This window comes from Macaca mulatta, chromosome 16 (assembly GCF_049350105.2).
Source record: "Macaca mulatta isolate MMU2019108-1 chromosome 16, T2T-MMU8v2.0, whole genome shotgun sequence".
Classification (NCBI taxonomy): Eukaryota; Metazoa; Chordata; class Mammalia; order Primates; family Cercopithecidae; genus Macaca; species Macaca mulatta.
In genome coordinates this window covers 78,589,616-78,609,021 of record NC_133421.1, presented here as the reverse complement: position 1 = coordinate 78,609,021, position 19,406 = coordinate 78,589,616, and the positions used below count along the sequence as shown (strand labels likewise).

At 36.4% G+C, this 19,406-nt stretch overlaps 1 protein-coding gene across 2 annotated transcripts in view; it reads left to right on the top strand.

Moving 5' to 3' along the window:
* ABCA8 (ATP binding cassette subfamily A member 8) overlaps positions 1-19,406 on the top strand; it is an 85,416-nt gene that overhangs the window by 16,301 nt on the left and 49,709 nt on the right. Inside the window, exons 5-16 of one of the 2 annotated variants that reach the window (XM_077972601.1) lie at positions 2,006-2,109; positions 2,763-2,989; positions 5,974-6,115; positions 6,447-6,632; positions 7,618-7,765; positions 10,844-11,012; positions 13,419-13,477; positions 14,241-14,351; positions 15,588-15,697; positions 16,837-16,956; positions 17,199-17,337; positions 17,935-18,025. In XM_077972601.1, the coding sequence (XP_077828727.1) occupies positions 2,006-2,109; positions 2,763-2,989; positions 5,974-6,115; positions 6,447-6,632; positions 7,618-7,765; positions 10,844-11,012; positions 13,419-13,477; positions 14,241-14,351; positions 15,588-15,697; positions 16,837-16,956; positions 17,199-17,337; positions 17,935-18,025 (1,606 nt within the window). Of the gene's footprint in view, positions 1-2,005; positions 2,110-2,762; positions 2,990-5,973; positions 6,116-6,446; positions 6,633-7,617; positions 7,766-10,843; positions 11,013-13,418; positions 13,478-14,240; positions 14,352-15,587; positions 15,764-16,836; positions 16,957-17,198; positions 17,338-17,934; positions 18,026-19,406 lie in introns of both variants that reach the window. The other variant, XM_015120199.3, reaches the window with a different exon arrangement.

Sequence of the window (19,406 nt, the reverse complement as noted above, 5' to 3'; positions counted from 1 at the left end):
TCCCAGCTACTCCGGAGGCTAAGGCAGGAGAACTGCTTGAGCCTGGGAGGCGGAGCTTGCAGTGAGCAGAGATCGTGCCACTATACTCCAGCCTGGGTGACGGAGTGAGACTCCACCTCCAAAAAAAAGAAAAATCTAACAAAAAAGTAATTCCAGAATATGTAAAGATTTACTTTGAATAAATAGGAAAAAGATCAAAAATACAAAAATAATAATTTCATAAAACAACATAATTAAAAATAATTTCGTAAAACAACACAGATCAAGAATAAGCACTAGGAGAGGTGTTTCTCCGCGTTAGCAACCAGGAAACTGCATGTTGAAACCACATGTTATATCATTTCACGTTCATAAGATTTGCAAAAATTAGCAAATAGAACAATTCAAAGTATGGACAAGGACATGTAGCAAAGAGAACACCTACCCAGCTTTACAAAATTTTTAAATTCCACAAAAACTGAGAAATTTTATTTTAAAGTTGATGTGCACATAACCTATAACTCATCATCATAGAAATCTTATTAGTGAAACTCTCATACCTGTGTTAAAGATTTGCAGCCTATTCTCTTCTTCCTGAGGACATAGAATAATTGCTTCTTGTAGCCCTAATAAGATAGCTAGACCCAAGGCATTTAAACGCAAGTATAAGTTCTTCACCTTTTCTCACCTGCTTCCGCAAACTAAGGAGTCAAGTATAATACAGACAGTGCCACTAACAGTTGGGGGAAATGCCTTCCATCTTAGGATCCTAAATTTGATGTGAATAGAGTACCACCCCACAACCCTCCTACCAAAGACCTCTGCTGAATGTGTAGCCTGAGTAAGAAACAAACTTTTACTGTGATAAATCACTGAGATTTAGGGGTTATTACTATAACATATAAGAGACTATACTGACCAATATCGATATATTTACAAGAAGATGTATATACAGATTTTTATAGCAGCAGATTTTTTTTCTGGTAATCACAAAAAGAAAAAAGGAACTAACAAATTATCATCAACAGGAAAATGGATAAATATATTGATTTACCTTCCTGCAATGTGATTTCATAACCATAAAAATGAAGAAAAAATTAAATGGGGCCATTTATATACATTTCAAAATCATAATACGGAATAAATGAGCATAGTTCATAATAATTATTAGTAGAGTTTAATTTTTTAAATTACATATGTAGTTTAGAGATATATAGTGGCATATGTATAAACACAATGTTCAAGAAAGCAGTTAGCTAGTTAGCAACTTGGGTGCTGGGGAAGTGCACAAAAGTTTCTAACTGTATTTGAAATGATGCATTTATTTTGCAAATTTGCAGTGGGTCCTTGTGTTTTTATTGTATTTTTATATCATTTGTATATTTGAAATATTTCAAGATCTTATTAAAACCATGTTTCATGTAATAGGTATTTAATTTCTATACTCAATTTTAATTAATCTTATTCAAGGATATCTCTTTAATATAGTTTACTATTAAATGGACTGATAGCTCTTTTTGAATAAATCCTTTTCTTCCAAAGACATTCTGATTGGCATGATTTAAGCATAGTAAGTAATCTTACTTGAACTTCCATTTGCCTATTATGCCTGTGTTATAGCCAGTGTTAGAAAACGCTTTAGTTCAGTGTTTCTCAATCCATGTTAGGCTCTGTGAACTTTTGAAAAACATTAAAATATGTAGTTTTCACAATACAAATCAGAAGAGAGAAGAGATCAACAAAATTCTTGATCAGCAGAAAAGCACAGGACATGGTATGAGAAAGTTTAGAGTGTTATAATTTAATGTAAAACATTTCCTGAGAGCGCTCCGCCTCATAAGTCTGCCTGATTCATTTTGAGAATCATTATTATAACTTATGTTTTCATAAGCTTTGAGTCAAAATAAGAACATTTGGAATTTGGGGCCATTGTAAAGTGCACTGTTTGCTATAATCAGTATTGAAATCATGTTTCAATAATATAGATAGTGATGTAATGATAGTTATAATTTGGTTTTTCACAAAGCTCATTGTTATGAAACAAATGAAGATGTTTACTGTGAAGTTTCAGTATTCTGGAAGGAAGGTTTTGTGGCTCTTCAAGCTGCCATTAATGCCGCTATTATAGAAGTGAGTACAAAACGTTCAATGCAAACTAATGTTTAATGCCAGTTAATGATATTAGAGGCATCAAAAGTTTCACTAAAGAAAATATAAGCGGATAGCCTTGTTATTTCATTTGCTCACTCTGAAGTTTACTGAAGTTTCTATATACCATGGAATGTAGATACAAACAGAAGAAAAAGCATCTCATTCACGGACTCAACTTTGTTGGGAAGCCAGGCATATAAGAAAACTATTAGAACAGAAGTAGACTAGTACAGAACTATAAATCAGGTCTTCATAAGTAAATGAGTAAAAACCTTCTCAGCCTTAGAATGCCATGGAAGAATGACTAATTGAAATAACATTCCAGCTTGAAGCTTGAGATGAGGGGTGGCTTACTGAATATATAAATTCAGACAAGACATGCCAAGCAAATCATAAAGTAGTATTAGGCAGGGAGGTAATGAAACACATAGCGAATTCTGAGAACGGTGAGTCACTCAGACTGTCTGGACCCAAGCTCTCAGTGGGTCAATGGCAGGACATAGAATTGGAAATACAGGTTAGCATCAAATCCCAATAGGCCAATTATACATCCATAGGAAAATAGACGGTTAAAAGAAAACAGCATGCTATTCATTAACATACAAATTTTGCTTATTAATGCCTTTCTTCAGATCACAACAAATCACTCAGTGATGGAGGAGCTGATGTCAGTTACTGGAAAAAATATGAAGATGCATTCTTTCATTGGTCAATCAGGAGTTATAACTGATTTATACCTTTTTTCCTGCATTATTTCCTTTTCCCCGTTCATTTACTATGCATCTGTTAATGTCACAAGAGAGAGAAAAAGGATGAAGGGCTTGATGACAATGATGGGTCTTCGGGATTCAGCATTCTGGTGAGTCAAATGCAACACAAATAAATAAATGGAGGAACTCAGGAAAACTGAGACTCTTCAATGCATCTTATCTTTTCTTTTTCTTTTTTTTTTTTTTTTTTTGAGATGGAGTCTTGCTCTGTCACCCAGGCTGGAGTGCAGTGGCGCCATCTCGGCTCACTGCAAGCTCCGCCTCCCGAGTTCACACCATTCTCCTGCCTCAGCCTCCCAAGTAGCTGGAACTACAGGCGCCTGCCACCACGCCTGGATAATTTTTTGTATTTTTAGTAGAGACGGGGTTTCACCATGTTAGACAGGATGGTCTCGATCTCCTGACCTCGTGATCCACCTACCTCGGCCTCCCAAAGTGCTGGGATCACAGGCGTGAGCCACCGCGCCCGGCCTCTTCAATGCATCTTTATTGAAACCTGTTCCTCCACAACCAAGGGGTACAAATAAGAGATACCTACACTGAATAATTTCAGATCATGAACAAATTTCCACTCAGTTAATTTCAGTGGGGAGAAATGCTCTGCAGTGATGGACAAAAAAAAAAAAAAAAAAAAAAAAAAGGGAAATGTATTTTGCCTCTCGAAATTTTACAGGACTAAGTAGAGAGGCTGGTTATTTAATATATTTAACAATCTCTGACCCAATTATATCTAAATCTATTTCAGATTCACTGCACCATGAAGGAACTGCTATAGGAAATAAGATAAAAGGGGACAGAACGTGCTAACATTTAAGAAAATACAACTTCCATTATGAATGATATTGACTTTTTTAGAAAGGAGGAAGATAATCTTTTAAAGAAACCTAAAAAGTAAATAAAAAAAACTTTAAGAAAACAAATAAGGAGCCAAGTGTAGAATTTTACAGAAAAAATAATGTCACAACTGTCACACATCAGTGTCCATTTAAAAAAATTTGTTGCCATGAATAAGAAAATGCCACTTTTAAACATTCTTTAGTAACAAGGAAAGAAATATAAAAATCCTTTATCCCCATGAATGGTATAAATTGTCATTGGTGTAATGTTTGCCAGGCTGAGGCTGCGTGTTACTGTGCTTCTCCGAGTTAAGGAAGAAGACTGGGGTTAGGTTACTGGGTGATTGTGAAGAAGGCATAATGAGGAATGACCATGGCAAGAGAGGCATAAACAAGATAGACATTGGTATCTGTGCCAGACAGAGGTGGGATGTGAGCTAGGAGGGAATTGGAAGGGAAAAAGAAGCCAAGGACCAGGAGCTCCTTTGAGACTGAAGAACATGGTGGGTGTACCTGAGGGAATGAGCTGGCGAAACAGGATGGTGAATAGGGGCTGGGTAGTGTGGGTTTAAAATGTCAGAGGTTGGGTAATTGCAAGAATGGACAAGGTTCTGTGTGAGAACTTATGAATAATTGACTGAAAGGGCATGGAGGTGATGTTTACAGGGGGTAGGACATTAAATAACACAGAGGCTAGGAAGGCAGATGGGCTGTGCACAGGGCAATAAATTAGGAGTCTGGAAGAGTTCCTTCCAGTATTAACATCTTATAAATCAATATTGACCTCTTGTTTGAATTAATACTTAAGGGAGACGTAGCAGAGCAGTGAAATCTAAAGACTCTAGAGCCAAAACCCCTGAACTTTGAAACATGGTTACACAACACACTGGTTCATTAGGTTCTCTATCAATAAGATGAGGAAAATAAAGGTATTCCTGAATAGGGCTTTTGGGAGAATAAAATAAATTAATGCTTGCTAAGCTCTTAAAATATTCTTCAACACATATTAATTGCTATGTGTGTGAGTTATTGTGTTGGTTTTGCCACTGTTTTGCTTTTTATTTTTAAAATTATTATTTCATTATAGTTTTCAAAGAATATTGTAAAACAAAATAAAAGAAATTGATGAGGAAAGGAAAGTGAATTATTCTGATATAAAAGAAATGGGATAAAAATAGTTCTTTCTTAACAAAAACAATGAAGGGAATTAAAGGCAAGTATGTAGACTTTTCAGTGAACACATCCAGAGAAAGATGACAATAGCTTTTGCGGGGGGAGCGGCATGACGGAATTACACATAAGGAAGAATTTCTTATATCTGAGGAAACTTGTGATGGTCCTGAACATGGAGAGACTCCAGAGAGGACAGAAGGGTCTGAGGTTCACTGAGGGGCTACCCTGTATTAAGACAGTGCCTTACACAGCCATCATCTTATGGAGCCCACAGTTGCAGTGTTATTCCTGGTGTCCAGAGAAATAAAGGAGTAATAGGGTGGTTACAGAGGTCGCCCAAGGTTACAGAGCAAGAATGCAGCGAATAAATTGTTCGATCCAAAATCTGTTAGACTGGAAACCTAATTCCTCCCCCCGCCGCCACCCCCTAGAACAATGTGCATGTATGTGTGAGTGTATTTCTGAAATCAGTTCTAGGAAAAACAATTCCTAATTCCCAAAGAATATTCCTAATTCCTAAAGAATTCTGCCCAAAACTTTTACCGTGTATTTATGTATCTTAGAATACCCAATAAATACCTGTTGAAAGAGAGAATGAATGGACGAATAAGTGAATGAGAACACTCAATAAATACCTGTTAAAAGAGAGAATGAATGGATGAATAAGTGAAGGAAAAGTTACGTTAGAATCCATTTCAGGGCCGGGCGCGGTGGCTCAAGTCTGCAATCCCAGCACTTTGGGAGGCCAAGACGGGTGGATCATGAGGTCAGGAGATTGAGACGATCCTGGCTAACAAGGTGAAACTCCGTCTCTCCCAAAAAATACAAAAAATTATCCAGGTATGGTGGCGGGCGCCTGTAGTCCCAGCTACTCGGGAGGCTGAGGCAGGAGAATGGCGGGAACCCGGGAGGCGGAGCTTGCAGAGAGCCGAGATCGCGCCACTGCACTCCAGCCTGGGTGACAGCGAGACTCCGTCTCAAAAAAAATAATAATAATAATCCATTTCAGGTTTTCTTTTCAAGTGAACATAAAATATTAAAATAACATTTTGTTTCCACATTAGGCTCTCCTGGGGTTTGCTCTATGCTGGTTTCATCTTCATTATGGCCCTTTTCTTGGCACTTGTTATAAAATCTACACTGTTTATCATTTTGTCTGGCTTCATGGTGGTCTTCAGCCTCTTTCTCCTGTATGGATTGTCTTTGGTGAGTTAGTGAATGAAATATCTCTCTATCCACCTCACAGCCTAAAACTTAAGTATTTGTTTCCGATTGATTACTCTATATGCCTCTTTTTTCTGTCTACTCTGTTTGCATGTAAAAAATCTATAAACAGGTATAATTTGATTTGAGGTATTTTGTAATGTCAATTTTTAGTGCAATTTGCAGAACATAGTTTTGTATGTTATATACAAAATAATAACTATAATATGCAACTGTTATATACACAAAATAACTATAATTTTGTATATCAATTTTATTATGCTAGTAATAATGTTAGAGAAATATAAGCCAACTAGATCCTCTCTCGTTTTAGATAGCTTTGGCTTTCTTAATGAGCATCTTGGTAAAGAAATCTTTCCTCACTGGCCTGGTCGTGTTCCTCCTCACTGTCTTCTGGGGCAGTCTGGGGTTCACAGCACTGTACAGATACCTTCCTGCATCCTTGGAGTGGATTTTAAGCTTGCTTAGTCCCTTTGCCTTCATGCTTGGAATGGCCCAGGTGAGACACCATCTGAATGTCTACTAATGATATTTCTGGAACATCTGTCCTCTCTGGAATTCAGTAGACTGGAAGTAATCATTTACAAATTCAGCATTGTAAGCCTTAAAATTCTAGCAAAGGCTGTTGTAAAGTTGCAAAGACAGAACTTTTAAAAGCTTTGAAATTATTTAGCCCAGCAAAATAAGACATTTAGAAAGTGAAAAAAAGAGGATCAACATACAATTATTTAAAGGCAATATAATGTAGTTTCTTAGGCTATTAATTAAATATGGACTTATTGCAAATCTAATTCTAAATAACTATCCCAGTTCATATTTTTACCTAGTAATTGAAGAGAATACATGATTAAAAATCACTAAATTAAATTAAATTGAAAATTTAAAACATCTGGAAAATTCATTAGTAAATTATGTTTCTGTTCATAAAATGTCTTTTCTGTTTACATCATTCTTTATTGAATTCCCCCTGCCTTCGAATTAAATGGAAATGTCAAGCATTAAATATCCATTATTTAGTGTTTAACAAAAGGACTATTAATTATAAAGAGCTCATTAACTTGAACATCATAGACGAGCCCACTTCTGGCTCTCCTTAGACACACCAGTGCCTTTTGCCCAGAAATTCTCCCTCATGCCACCAATCTACATGGATCACCACATCTTTTGACTGTGTCCTATTTGGTAAAAGTTCATCTGAGTTCCATCTCAAATGTAATCTCTTCCCATACTTCCCTACTTCCTCCTAATGTTTCAGTTTCATTTGGAACATATTTTTGTCATAGCAATTATTAAATTGCATTCTAGTTGCTCATATGTCCATGCCTTCCAAGGCATAAATTTGAGAACCATAAAGGAGGCAATCTCCCTATATAACTCTATTCTCAGTATGAGGCAGCTAGTAGTCCTTTTATTCCTATGCTAAACCTAACTGTTTAAATATAAACCTTAAACCTAATTTCCCTTAATTACTTTTCAATTTTCAGCTTTTACACTTGGACTATGATTTGAATTCTAATGCATTTCCTCATCCATTGGACGGCTCAAATATCATTGTAGCAACAAATTTCATGTTGGCATTTGATACTTGCCTCTATCTGGCGTTGGCGATTTACTTTGAAAAAATTTTGCCAAGTGAGTAGTGATATGATTAAAATCAAATATCATTTAAATAACTGTATTTCTGAAGACGAATCTCCTAATACACACAGTATTTATATTTTAAGGACTACTTTGTGTATCAACAGGAAAGGGAGGAAAAATCTCGTCGCCACTGGCCAAATTATTTCTTCATTTCTTTCTCACTATTTGACTTGTCAGAACTAAAGCCTGAATTTTGTTTATAGAATCACTAACCTTCACTTGAACTTCACTTTACTCTAAGTATAAACCTTCTTTTTTTTTTTTAAGGAGATCTTAGAAAGATAGTTCCTAAACAAGTCTGGTAATCATGGACATTTATAGCTGCTTATGTCTAACTATTTAGCTCAATGGTTCTGAGCTCTGGCTGGACAACAGAATCATGTGAAGAATTTTAAAGCAATTCTAAGCCCAGTTCAACCTGAAGAGATTCTGATTTAATTAATCAATGCATCTACATTTTTAAAAATCTCCCCAGAATTTCACAATAGGAAAGCCAGTATATCATAAATTTTCATTTGTATCACCTTGCAACATACAAGAATATGAGTTTCACAAAAGCAGGGATTTGTTTTGTTCACAGATGAAATTTAAGCACCCACCACAGTGTCTGATGCACCCTAGAGACTCAGTAGATACTTGTATGCTTCACTATTTCTTTTTTTTTTTTTTTTTTTTTTTTGAGTCACAGTCTTGCTCTGTCAGCCAGGCTGGATTGCAGTGGCACAATCTTGGCTCACTGAAACCTCTGCCTTTCCAGCTCAGACAATTCTCCTGCCTCAGCCTCCCAAGTAGCTGGGATTACAGATGTGTGCCACCATGCCCAGCTAATTTTTCTATTTTTAGTAGAGACGGGGTTTCCCCATGTTGATCAGGCTGGTCTCGAACTTCTGACCTCAGGTAATCCACCCGCCTCGGCCTCCCAAAGTGCTGGGATTATAGGCATGAGCTGCAGGGTCCGGCTTGCTTCACTTTTTTCTCCCTCCTTTTATAACCAAAGGCAGGGCCTGATTCTCCCTTCTGCATTTTCTATTTATTTAAGACAGTATGCCAAGGGCCCTTTATTCAAACAGCAATGAATACACACTTGTGGAAAGAGAAGAAGGGAAAGGGTGAGCAGGAAGACAGAAAGCCACATCTTGAGGCAGGAAATTCATCCTGTTTTGTTTTTGTTTTTGTTGTTGTTGAGATAATCCTTTAAGAATTACTGTCTCTGCCTTTTAAAAGAACCCAGAACAAAAGATGTCAGCATCCACTATTGTTGGCTAGCACACTTATACAATTAGAATTGTTTGAATATGGTCTATTTTCGTTTGATTTTTTCCAGTAGAGGTAAAAATTACATAACTGATTAGAAAAATTACTTTTTTGCCTACTAATATTTTAAGCTTCTCTACCTCTTGTTAACATTGCTTATTTAAGACACATGCTTAAACAGATTTTCTCTGTTCCACTTTTGTTTTTATGGCAAAATCTCATTGACTGTTTTTTGTGTTTCTATCATACTGTATATCCCTGGTGTGCTGTGTAGTTCAGGAAATTTACTCTTGTGACCCTCGTACTTACTAATTCTTCCTTTTCTCTTTCTACTTAATAAAACATTCTGATTGTATTATTTTTCATTTTTGTTTGTTTTCCCAATGTGTTTATTCTCAGTGGATCCACAAACAGATGTCACTGTCTTTACAATTGCTTATTAGTATCCTCTTAGGTAATTGTTTTCTCTAACGAATTTAAAGTTTATTTTGATGTGCATTATGTGATATAGTCCATCTTTCTTTAGTCCTTGTTTCAAACATATTCTAATGATATTACTTTAAATATTCTCTTTGTATATGTTTTATCAAGTTATATCACATATTGTTACATTTTCATGTCTGCATTTTATTTTTTACTTAACATTATATCACAAAAATATCTTTCACATCCATGCTTTTTCCAATTTCAAAAGCATAGTATTTTATTATTATAACCAGAAAATTTATTTCATCCAAATAAGTGAGTTGTTCCATTTTCTTCCTAGTTGTTATCTGCTCACTAAGCTTGAATTTAAGACCAGAGGTGACTGTGTTCAAAATGCTTTCAAAGATAATAAATATGAATGACAGAAAAATTAACTGGATAAAATGACAGAATAATTTCATGGTAAATCTGGTGGCAGAAGGTATCTAGTTACAGTGGCATGCTTTTATTTGCTAGATTTTTCTTTTGTCAAAAGGGAGAGATAGGTACTAACAACATACAATATGGCAGGTCTAGAGAGAGTGTAAGATATTTATTGCATGAATGAAGGACTGAACATGTGAGAAGTACACAGAAGCTTGAAAACCCATAACCTTACAGTGGAGGTCAGATGGAGAATACCAGTGAAGCATGATTCTTCCGTTTCATAATGCTTCCTAATATGAAGAAAAACAGAAGTGACGATAGAATACTAATAACAGCTGGATTCGTTTCCAGCAAGATGTTTACGAGTCATATGTCTTTAAAGCAGATCATAAATTTGCTTAAGAGGAAAATTATGGTTTGGGGATGAAATAAAGCAGAAATACAAAATAGCTTTAAAAGTATTCACTTTAAGTTTCAATTAATTATTTTATCGTGTTCTTTTTCTTTCTTACAAATGTGTCATTTACTTTTCTTAAATCCTATTCTATCTTCTCTTGGGTTTTTTTTTTTTTTAAGGTATCCAATAGTCGTTCTCAATTTCTTCTTTCTTTGCCTATGTAATGACACCTGGTGTTCCAGACAGAATTCAGCATGCCTGCATATCTTACATTAACAATTCAATCTGTCTTTCTTGAGGTTAAGAAATCCTAAAACATTTATTTAAATTCCTTTTGAAATATTTAAAAATCACATTTTCATTGCTTCCTATAGGATCTATTATAATAGAGACATCTGGTAATTTTTTTTTTCCTTATGAAGCTACATGTATCAAAACGTACATTACCTGGTGTTGACCATATGTTCAGGTTTAGCGAAAAAGGGGCTGCATTGCCATGTAACATTACTGTCACTCTCTCTCCCTAACGTGGTGATTGAACCAATATTTGTCTTCTGGCCATGTAGATGAATATGGACATCGACGTTCACCTTTGTTTTTCCTGAAGTCCTCATTCTGGTCTCAAACACAAAAGGCTGATCACGTGGCCCTTGAAGATGAAATGGATGCCGATCCCTCATCTCACGACTCTTTTGAACCAGTGCCTCCAGAATTCCATGGGAAAGAAGCCATTAGGTAATAAGGCTGCAGGTGGAGAACAGGGCAAAAAGGCAGGAAGCTAAGAGTTAGCACCTGAGGCAGGCAGTTTTCCCTTTTGTGCTCTGTAGACAGTTCCCACCTGTCCTCACCTACGCTGCTTCTATCACTTTCCACCTTGAGTTCAAAGAAAGATCCCTTTACCAACCCCTTACAGCCTAACATTGTTGACATTCACACTAAATAAAAGCTTAAATTTTACCAGCTAAGATAATTCAGCAAAACCCTTGCTTGGATTCAGTCTTTTATTTGTTTCTCTTCATCCTCAGCCTCCCTCGTTGCTTTACTAGGTCTCAGTCATTCATTCTTTGTCCTCACCTCATCTGTCTCCTTTTTCTCTCCTTTTGTTGTCCAGGCTGGAGTGCAATGACGCGATCTTAGCTCACCACAACCTCTGCCTCCTGGGTTCAAGCAATTCTCCTGCCTCAGCCTCCCAAGTAGCTAGGATTATAGGCATGCACCACCATGCCCAGCTAGTTTTGTATTTTTAGTAGAGATGGGGTTTCTCCGTGTTGGTCAGGCTGGTCTCAAACACCCGACCTCAGGTGATCTGCCTGCCTCGGCCTTGCAAAGTGCTGGGATTACAGGCATGAGCCACCGTGCCTGGCCTTTTCTCTCCACTTTTTGAACTTCTCATTTTTCTTCTATTTTTTGTCCTTTAAAAGAAGATGAAAGAGTAAGAAAGAAGGACAAAGAAAAGGCCTAGAGGTAGATACAAAGGGAATTCAGGAAGAGGCGCCCTTCAGAGTTAAGCTTATCTCATTCTGTGTGACAACAAAATGTCCATTGTGTTTGGTGCTGGTGACTTTTATTTCTAGATAAGAGAAAATAGGAAGAAAATCCTTAAGATCCCTGACTATCCAAGTCATACCCATCGCAATGACCAGCCTGTGCCAGCCCCCTGCGAAATGTCTCAGATTATCCCAGGTTGCTGAACTTCTAAAGAGGCTATTTCATTTTGTTATTTTAGCCTGTTCCGTATTTATCTTCCATATTTTTATTTGTTCCATAACTAAGCTAGGTTTACTCTAGCAGAGCAGCTCAGAGCAAAACAGTGGCTTTATTCGATGTGTTTGTGTGTTTCTTTTTGTTCCTCTCTGATCTCTTTAACACCTTGCCCAATTATAGGTGCTATGGAATGATGGTAAAGTGGAATTAAAAATAAGAATATCTAATTAAACAGCTTTGCCCGGGAGTGGTGGCTCATATCTATAATCCCAACACTTCGGGAGGCTGAGGCGGGTGGATCACTTCAGTTCAGAAGTTTGAGACCAGCTTGGGCAACATGGCAAAACCTGGTCTCCACTAAAAACACAAAAATTAGCCAAGCATGGTGGTGCACACCAGTAATCCCAGCTACTTGGGAGGCTAAGGCCCAAGAGTCGCTTGAACCCAGGAGGCAGAGGTTGCAGTGAGCCGACATTGTGCCACTGCACTCCAGCCTGGATGATAAAGCAAGACTCTCCCTCAAAAAAAAAAAAAAAAAAAAATCTAATTAAACAGCTTTATATGAATAGAGACTGAATATTTTATGAATAGTAGATGATAAAATAAGAAACATAAATTTGATTTGGCTTATGGATTATACACTTACCTGGTAAAATAAAACCATGCAGATTTAAGGGCCTCAGATTCCAGACCTATAATAGTACCCAGCATAAGTTAATTTCATTCCTTTATTTCATTCCTTTCTATAGCCATCATCACCATGTAACCAATGTCATCTTATATGCACTGTACATGCAAGATGAAATATTTCATTTACCTTCCAACACAGTCCTAAAGCCCTGCAAATTTTCAGGTTGTGAAACCTGAAACTTCATGACCTGGAATAAATATGTTGGTTAAGGTAACAGAGCCCTAGGTGGTTGTAATGGGATAAGCTTAGGTGGGCAGTACTGTGAACCTCATGCTCTTGCTATTATGATACATTGATCGTCCTTCTTACTGTAGCTCTTAATGAACCCTTGGAGACCTTGAATCAGGATAGCCAAAGATCTTTCCAACCTGTGCCAGTGGTTCACAGGAGCCTTTGGGTACCTGATGTCCGTGTCATCTCTTGGTCTAGCTTCCTTAGCTTTGCAACTTAGAGGTGATCCTGTTCTCCAATACTAATATTAGCTTTTACCCCAATCTATGGAACCTTTGCTTATAGGTCCCAAGCACAGTTAAATTCTTATAACTCCTCACATGATGCCAATGTGCAGACAGGGTTGGCAAGCAGTATTCTAGCTGATTCTGTCACACAACTATGACTGCATGACAGTGAAGACCTAGATCTTCATGTACCTTGAAGATAAGATTCGTCCAATCCTGTCTACCAAACCAGAAATTACAAACTGTATAGGAAATTGTCACTTGGAAATATGTTTTCTTTTTTTTCAGAATCAGAAATGTTACAAAAGAATATAAAGGAAAGCCTGATAAAATAGAAGCCTTGAAAGGTAAAAAAAAAAAAAAAAAAAAAAAAAAAAAAGAGAGAGAGAGAGAAAATATTTATTGTATTAATATTGATTTCCTGATTTTAATTCAGCTTCGCTTTCAGTGAGTAATCAGTGGCGGTATTTCAGGCTTGAAAAGAGTTATTTGAACTACATAATATTTTTTTTCTAACATATTGCTTCTACTTTATACAAGTTAGAAAAAAATGAATATGTTTTAGATACAGATGTATTTAGAATCAATACTGGGTAATATTGAGGTAGTCTAAGGATATTCTGGGTTTTTTTTTTTTTCTACAAACTCAAGTTTGTCTTCTGTAATCCAAAAGCTATTGGTAGATACCGTATGTTTTTCTTTTGTGTGAAAATGTCACTTACCTCAAAGGAATTTTAGTCATGTAATAATTTACCATTCATCTATTCTTCCATTTAATAAATACTAACATTGACCTACCATATGCAGGAAATGTCAATGAACCTATTATATAGACATGTTTCATTCACTTAAACTAAGTCATTTCAAAATTTCAAAAGAAGCTATTTTGAGAAATAAGTTTATAGAGGGAACTTTTAATGTTTTATTTTGAATTTAACAACTCACTATATCTATATATAGAAAAGACAACCATTCAAGGAAATAAATAATGATTCATTGGCTCCATAATAGAATTTTGTCTGTGGTTTTAATTGTTTTTCTTCCTTTTTCTCCACCTCTTTTTTTCATCCCTTTATCTTATCTTTCTTTCCTTTCCTTTTTTCTTCCTAGATCTGGTATTTGACATTTACGAAGGCCAAATCACTGCAATACTTGGTCACAGTGGAGCTGGAAAGTCAACACTGCTAAACATTCTTAGTGGGTTGTCTACTCCCACCAAAGGTACAAACTAGTTTGTTTTCAAAGTCAACTGACAAATAAATCAGCTGTTAATATAAAGTTCTTTCAAGTGTTAATCACAAACACACATATCTAGGGAAAAACTGAATTTCATTTAATAGTAATATTCTACAGAAGTATGTAATATTTAATTGGTATACTGCATATGGAATCTGAGTACTTCATAATAATTATTTTCATGGTCATTAGTTACCATTTGGCATTCCAGCTTGTATCTTTCAGCTCTTTTTTCTTTTCTTTTTTTTTTTTTTAGCAATAAGGTTTTTTAAAAAAATTTTTTTAATTTTTATTTTAGGTTTGGGGGTGCATGTGAAGCTTTGTTACATAGATAAACACATGTCATGGGGGTTTGTTACACATATTATTACATGAACCAGGTATTAAGCCCAGTACCCAATAGTTATCTTTTCTGCTCCTCTCCCTCCTTCAACCCTCCCTCATCAAGTAAACCCCAGTGTCTGTTATTTGCTTTTTTGTGTTCATAAGTTCTTATCATTTAGCTCCCTCTTATAAGTGAGAACATATGGTATTTCATTTTCTGTTCCTGCATTAGTTTGCTAAAGATGATAGCCTCCAGCTCCACCCAAGTTCCCGCAAAAGATATGATCTTGTTCTTTTTTATAGCTGCATAATATTCCATGGTGTATACATACCCCCATTTTCTTTATCTAGCCTGTCTTTGATAGACATTTAAGTTGATTTCATGTCTTATTGCTCCCCATGATTCTGTGGGTTGACTGGGCAGTTTTTCTATTCTGGACCAACGTGACTGGGGCTGGATGATTTACCATGGCCTCACTCACATATCTGGGACTTCTGTTAGGGTGGTTGTCTGTCTCTTCCCACATGGAAATACATCTTTCAGAAGGCCCACTAGGATTCTTCACCCAATGATCCACATGATCCCAGCAGCAAGCAAAGACAAATCACTAGGTAGAAGCTCTTCATCAGACTCTGCTTGTATCACATTTGCTAGCATCCTACGGGGTATACAGGCAAAGCTAAATGTGAGGGGTAGACAAAGAGACTACACCTTGATGGGAAAAGCTGCAGATGGAAACAGTTTTTCAGTATACTATGCAACTAAAGTAGAAGTTTCTAATGCCTGAATTGTATAAACTATGAAGATAAAGTCATACATACAACATTTAATTATCAGTGATTTTATTAAGAAATATCTTAAGCCTTATCTTGATATTAACTTTTCCTTTGTTACAGGTTCAGTAACCATCTATAACAATAAGCTTTCAGAAGTGGCTGACCTAGAAAATCTCAGCAAGCTGACTGGAGTTTGCCCACAATCCAATGTGCAATTTGACTTCCTCACTGTGAGAGAAAACCTCAGACTCTTTGCTAAAATAAAAGGGATTCTGCCACAAGAAGTGGATAAAGAGGTACATGAATAGCTGGGCGTGGTGGCTCATGCCTGTAATCCCAGCACTTTGGGAGGCCAAGGCTGACGGATCACGAGATCAGGAGATCAAGACCATCCTGGCTAACACAGTGAAACCCCGTCTCTACTAAAAATACAAAAAGATTAGCCGGGCATGGTGGTGGGTGCCTGTAGTCCCAGATAGTCAGGAGGCTGAGGCAGGAGAAAGGCGTGAACCCGGGAGGCGGAGCTTGCAGTGAGCGGAGATTGAGCCACTGCACTCCTGCCTGGGTGACAGAGTGAGACTCCATCTCAAAAAAAAAAAGAGGTACATAAATGTGTTAGAGTTAATGTGTTGGTCAAAATGAGATTATTAAAACCTGTTTGCACTGAGTTTTAATTTTAAATTATTTGTGTGCAAATCGTTGTACAATTGTTGGACAAGAAAATCCGATTTAAACAATAGCTAACAATGCATACAATTTACAATGTGCCAAGCATATCCTTAACTTTTAATCTAATAAATCATTTATTCTTCATAGCAACCCTATAAGATAGGTGCTATTATTATCCCTATCTTATACATGTGGTTCAAGAGAGCAAGTAACTTGACCAACTTACTAGTTAATGTGCGTGACATTCAAACCCGGGAAGTTTGGCTCCAGTGTTTGTGCTTTTTTTTTTTTTGAGATAGAGTTTTGTTCTTGTCGCCCAGGCTGGAGTGCAGTGACCCTATATCGGCTCACTGTAACTTGTGCCTCCCAGGTACAAGCGATTCTCCTGCCTCAGCCTCCTGAATAGCTGGGATTACAGGCACGCACCACCATGCTTGGCTAATTTTTGTATTTTTAGTAGACATGAGGTTTCACCATGTTGGCCAGGCTGGTCTCGAACTCCTCACCTCGTGATCTGCCCACCTCGGCCTCCCAAAGTGCTGAGACTACAGGCGTGAGCCGCTGAGACTACAGGCGTGAGCCACTGCGCCTGGCCCAGTGTTTGTGCTTTTAACCATTTACACTTTACAGCCTTGTATTTATAAATTTTTAAAAAAGGAATAAATTTTGGTGTATGACATAAATACTGTCTTTTGGTTAGATACAGAGAGTTTTGCTGGAATTGGAAATGAGAAATATTCAGGATGTTCTTGCTCAAAACTTAAGTGGTGGACAGAAAAGAAAGCTAACCTTTGGGATTGCCATTTTAGGAGATCCTCAGGTGAGTCACACTGAATTTGCAGGTGAATTCAAATTTTAAAAAATGGGAACTTTTGGTAATCGTTCAAATATTTTATTTGCAAACAACATGTGCTATAAAATATTCATCATAGAACATTACATAGAGTATCTAAATCCTAACCATAATGTTCTGTTCCATATAATTCATATGGTTTTTGCACTGTTTTCTGGAAGAACTTCACCTTTGTGGAAAACCGCTTTATATACTTTCCTTGTTTATAGATTTTCCTGTTGGATGAACCAACTGCTGGATTGGATCCCTTTTCAAGACATCAAGTATGGAACCTTCTGAAAGAACGCAAAACAGACCGCGTGATCCTCTTCAGCACCCAGTTCATGGATGAGGCTGACATCCTGGCGGGTAATCACTGGTTTCTGTTAAGTACCCTGAGGAGGACTTTAAGAGATCTCAAAAATATGGATTGTTCTCTGAACAGTTCTATTTTGTAATTCGGCAATCTAGCTGTATCTGGTAAATTGGACGGCTGGTGGTAATTTAACCTGGACACAAAGCCTCTTGCAACCATTTCAGTGTATCTTGTAAAATTTTGTGTAATTTGGTCACGTAGAAGCATGATCTGCCAGGAAACTCGCTTATTGAAAACTAAGTGAAGTTTAGATTCTAAGAGATCAATCCTTTTACTCAGAATTGAGAGAAATCCACTTGAAATATTCAAATGATTTTTAATGTTTCATCTGTTAAAATATATAATGGGATAATTTTCTATATTAGAACATATATCCACAAAATTTAACCTCCCTGATGGGATGGATTGCAAAACACGGTGTGTAAACGAGATTAAAATGTATCTATTTCATTGAGTTGTTATCAAGCCCTGCATTTAAAACCTTAGAAGCTCCTGAATTAAAGTTTGATTATATAGATGATTATCTGTCGTTTCTTGCAAATGAATGGGCCACTTTTTAATAAACTTTCTTCTTTGCTCTTCTTTTTCAGACAGGAAAGTATTTCTCTCCCAAGGGAAGCTAAAGTGTGCGGGTTCTTCTTTGTTTCTAAAGAAGAAATGGGGGATTGGATATCACTTAAGGTAAGGCCACTTAAGAAGACTGGGAGTAAATGAGAACTGGTCTAGTGTAAGGCATGATGCTTGAAGCAAAACATTACAACACATAAGAAAAACTTTTATTATTACACACAGGTGTTTGTATAAACATATATACGTATGTGTGTCTACCTAGTTAGTATGTATATGTAAGAGATATTGATCTGGAGAGTTTAGATATTGAGAATATAACAACAAAAGTTTAGATAAATATGGTTTAAAAATATATATCTGCAACACAGTTTTTATTAACGGAGGTATATATTAAGGGCACCTTTTCAACTGATGCACTTGTATTTTACACCTTCTTCATCTCTCACCCAGGGTGTTAATATATTCTTATGTCGGCTACTTGCTTCCACTCCTCCTAGATCTTCCTCTTTCTTGTTCTTTTCCTCCTGTCCATCCTCTTCATTTTATTATCTTTATTTTGAATAGCAGCATATTCTAGCTGTAATTTATTGAGTGACTCAGATATGATACTTAACATTATTTTACTTAAATCTTCTATTTTTAACTTTTAATTTTATGGGTACATAGTAGGTATGTATATTTATAGGGTACATGAACTATTTTGATACAGGCATACAGTCCATAATAATAACATCCAGATAAATGGGTATTCATCACCTCAAGCATTAATCATTTCTTTGTGTTATAAACATTCCAGTTATACTCTTTTAGTTATTTTAATATATGTTGACTGTATTCAACAATATATTGCACATATTAATATAGTCTGTATAGTCATATTAATATATTATACATGTAATATAATCTGTGAAGAATGTCACAGTAATATAATTATATTCACATGTAATATAATCTGTGAAGAATGTGCTATCAAATACTAGATCTCATTCTACTAACAATATTATCGTACCCATTAACCCCACTACCCTTCCCAGCCTCTGGTAACCATCCTTCTACTCTATCTCCATGAAATCAATTGTTTGAATTTTTAGCTCTCGCAAACGAATGAGAACATATAAAGTTTGTCTTTCTGTGCCTAGTTTATTTCACTTAATATAATGATCTCCATTCCATCCATGTTGTTGCAAATGACAGAATCTCATTCTTTTTATGGCTGAATAGTACTCCATTGTGTGTATGTAACACATTTTCTTTACCCAACCGTCTGTTGACGGACACTTAGGTTGCTTCCAAGTCTTGGCTCTTGTGAATGGTGCATCAATAAACATGAGAGTGCAGATATTTCTTTGACATACTGATTTCCTTTCTTTGGGGTATATACCTAGTAGTGGGATTGCTGGATCGTGTGGTAACTCTGTTTTTAGATTTTTGAGGAACTTCCAAACGTTGTCTATAATGGCTGCACTAATTTACATTCCCACCAGCAGAGTAC